This window comes from Herpailurus yagouaroundi, unplaced genomic scaffold, assembly GCF_014898765.1.
Source record: "Herpailurus yagouaroundi ecotype Mexico unplaced genomic scaffold, PumYag 131406, whole genome shotgun sequence".
Taxonomy (NCBI): Eukaryota; Metazoa; Chordata; class Mammalia; order Carnivora; family Felidae; genus Herpailurus; species Herpailurus yagouaroundi.
In genome coordinates, this window is record NW_024422122.1 from 10751 (window position 1) to 12573 (window position 1823).

General features: G+C 48.1%; 1 protein-coding gene across 1 annotated transcript; it reads right to left on the bottom strand.

The window, feature by feature from the left end:
- Window positions 1–1217: 1217 nt before the first annotated feature.
- Window positions 1218–1820, bottom strand: LOC121026545 (olfactory receptor 9Q2-like; the record flags this gene model as incomplete). Its single annotated transcript, XM_040469364.1, is given in 1 exon segment — window positions 1218–1820. A coding segment is annotated over 1 exon segment (603 nt), but the record flags the coding sequence as incomplete, so codon positions are not given.
- Window positions 1821–1823: the final 3 nt, after the last annotated feature.

A 1823-nucleotide genomic window follows, 5' to 3' on the forward strand; every position in this document is an offset into this window, starting at 1 on the left:
CAATCTCACGGTCTGTGAGTTCGAGCCCCACGTCGGGCTCTGTGCTGACAGGTCAGAGCCTGGAGCCTGCTGCGGATTCTGGGTCTCCCTCTCTCTCTCTGCCCCTCCCCCATTCATGCTCTGTCTCTCGCTCTCTCTCTCTCTCTGTCAAAAATAAACAAACATTAAAAAAAATTTTTTTAGGGGCGCCTGGGTGGCGCAGTCGGTTAAGCGTCCGACTTCAGCCAGGTCACGATCTCGCGGTCCGGGAGTTCGAGCCCCGCGTCGGGCTCTGGGCTGATGGCTCAGAGCCTGGAGCCTGTTTCCGATTCTGTGTCTCCCTCTCTCTCTGCCCCTCCCCCGTTCATGCTCTGTCTCTCTCTGTCCCAAAAATAAATAAACGTTGAAAAAAATTTTTTTAAAAATAAAAATTAAAAAAAATTAAAAAAAAATTTTTTTTAAACTGTAAGAACATAGAGTCAACATCAGCGATACAGACACCGCAGATACCATTACGAGAAGTGGGAGGGATATCAATTCACAAGTGGGTTCTCAGCACACGTTGTGAGTGTGAGGGCTGGAACAGGCGGGGAGGAAGGAAGAATGGGGTATGTTTCCAGGCAAGAGGAATGGGACAGGCATGTTATGGTGGGCATTTTCCAGTGAGTCCTGCGAGGCACCTCTGTGAACTTTTAGAGTGTGAAGAATACTTTGAGGGGGTCGGCTTTATTAATTAGACCACTGAACTATGACCTTCATGTAATCATTAGCAATAAGTGTAATCTCAATGTTGAATCCTAACTGAGGACGTAATTCTAAAGTGTTACGGGAGTGACGAGTTCTGATACTGACAGCGGCATCTCACTTCCAAATGCATCAGAAAATAAGGTGGGTCAAAGGATGACTTGATCGATGGGTAAATGAACAGATTATACCTATATATGTGTATATATTATACATATACATATATATATGATAAAGCAAAAATAACAAAATATTAGCAATAGCAGAATCTAAGTATTGGACATAAGGAGTTCACTGTACATTATTTTCAACATCTCTGCGTGATAGAAACCTTTCATAGAAAAGTTTGCAAAACTCATTTTGTTTCATAGTCACAGACCTGTGACCTGGGTCACGTGTGGATGATACACAGCGAGCGTGCTGGGAATAACGAGTGTCTAGAATGCTGGGGCTGCTGAAGAGGTACTTCCCAGGACTTTCCAAGTGGGAAATGGTCAGGACCACTCAGCTCATTCGAGAACTTTCCTCAGGGCTTCCTTCACTTCCTGGTTCCTCAGGCTATAGATGAGGGGGTTCAGCATGGGGATCACTGTTGTGTAGAACACAGCCACCACCCGATCTTCCTGCAAGGAGTGGCCAGAGTTGTCTCTCAGGTACATGAAGATGAGAGTGCCGAAGAAGAGTGACACGGCCGTGAGGTGGGAGGCACACGTGGAGAAGGTCTTGGCCCGGCCTCCTGAGGAGGGGATCCTCATGACGGCCATGATGATGAACAGGTAGGACACCAAGATGGCCGCCATGCAGGCAGGGATGACAAATATCGCAAACACAATAATGACCACCTCCTGGGTGTAGCTGTCCCCACAGGTCAGCTTTAACAGGGGAGGGAGATCACAGAAAATAAAGTCGATCTCATTGGTTCCACAGAAGGAGAGGGTGAAGGCTGTGACTGTCCGAACAAAGGCACTGGAGAAACCAGCCGCATAAGCTGCAGCCAGTAAGCCCCAGCGGGCCTTCTCGGTCATGACGGTGACATAAAGCAGGGGCCGGCACACGGCCACGTAGCGGTCATAGGCCATGATTGCCAGGAGGTAGCAGTC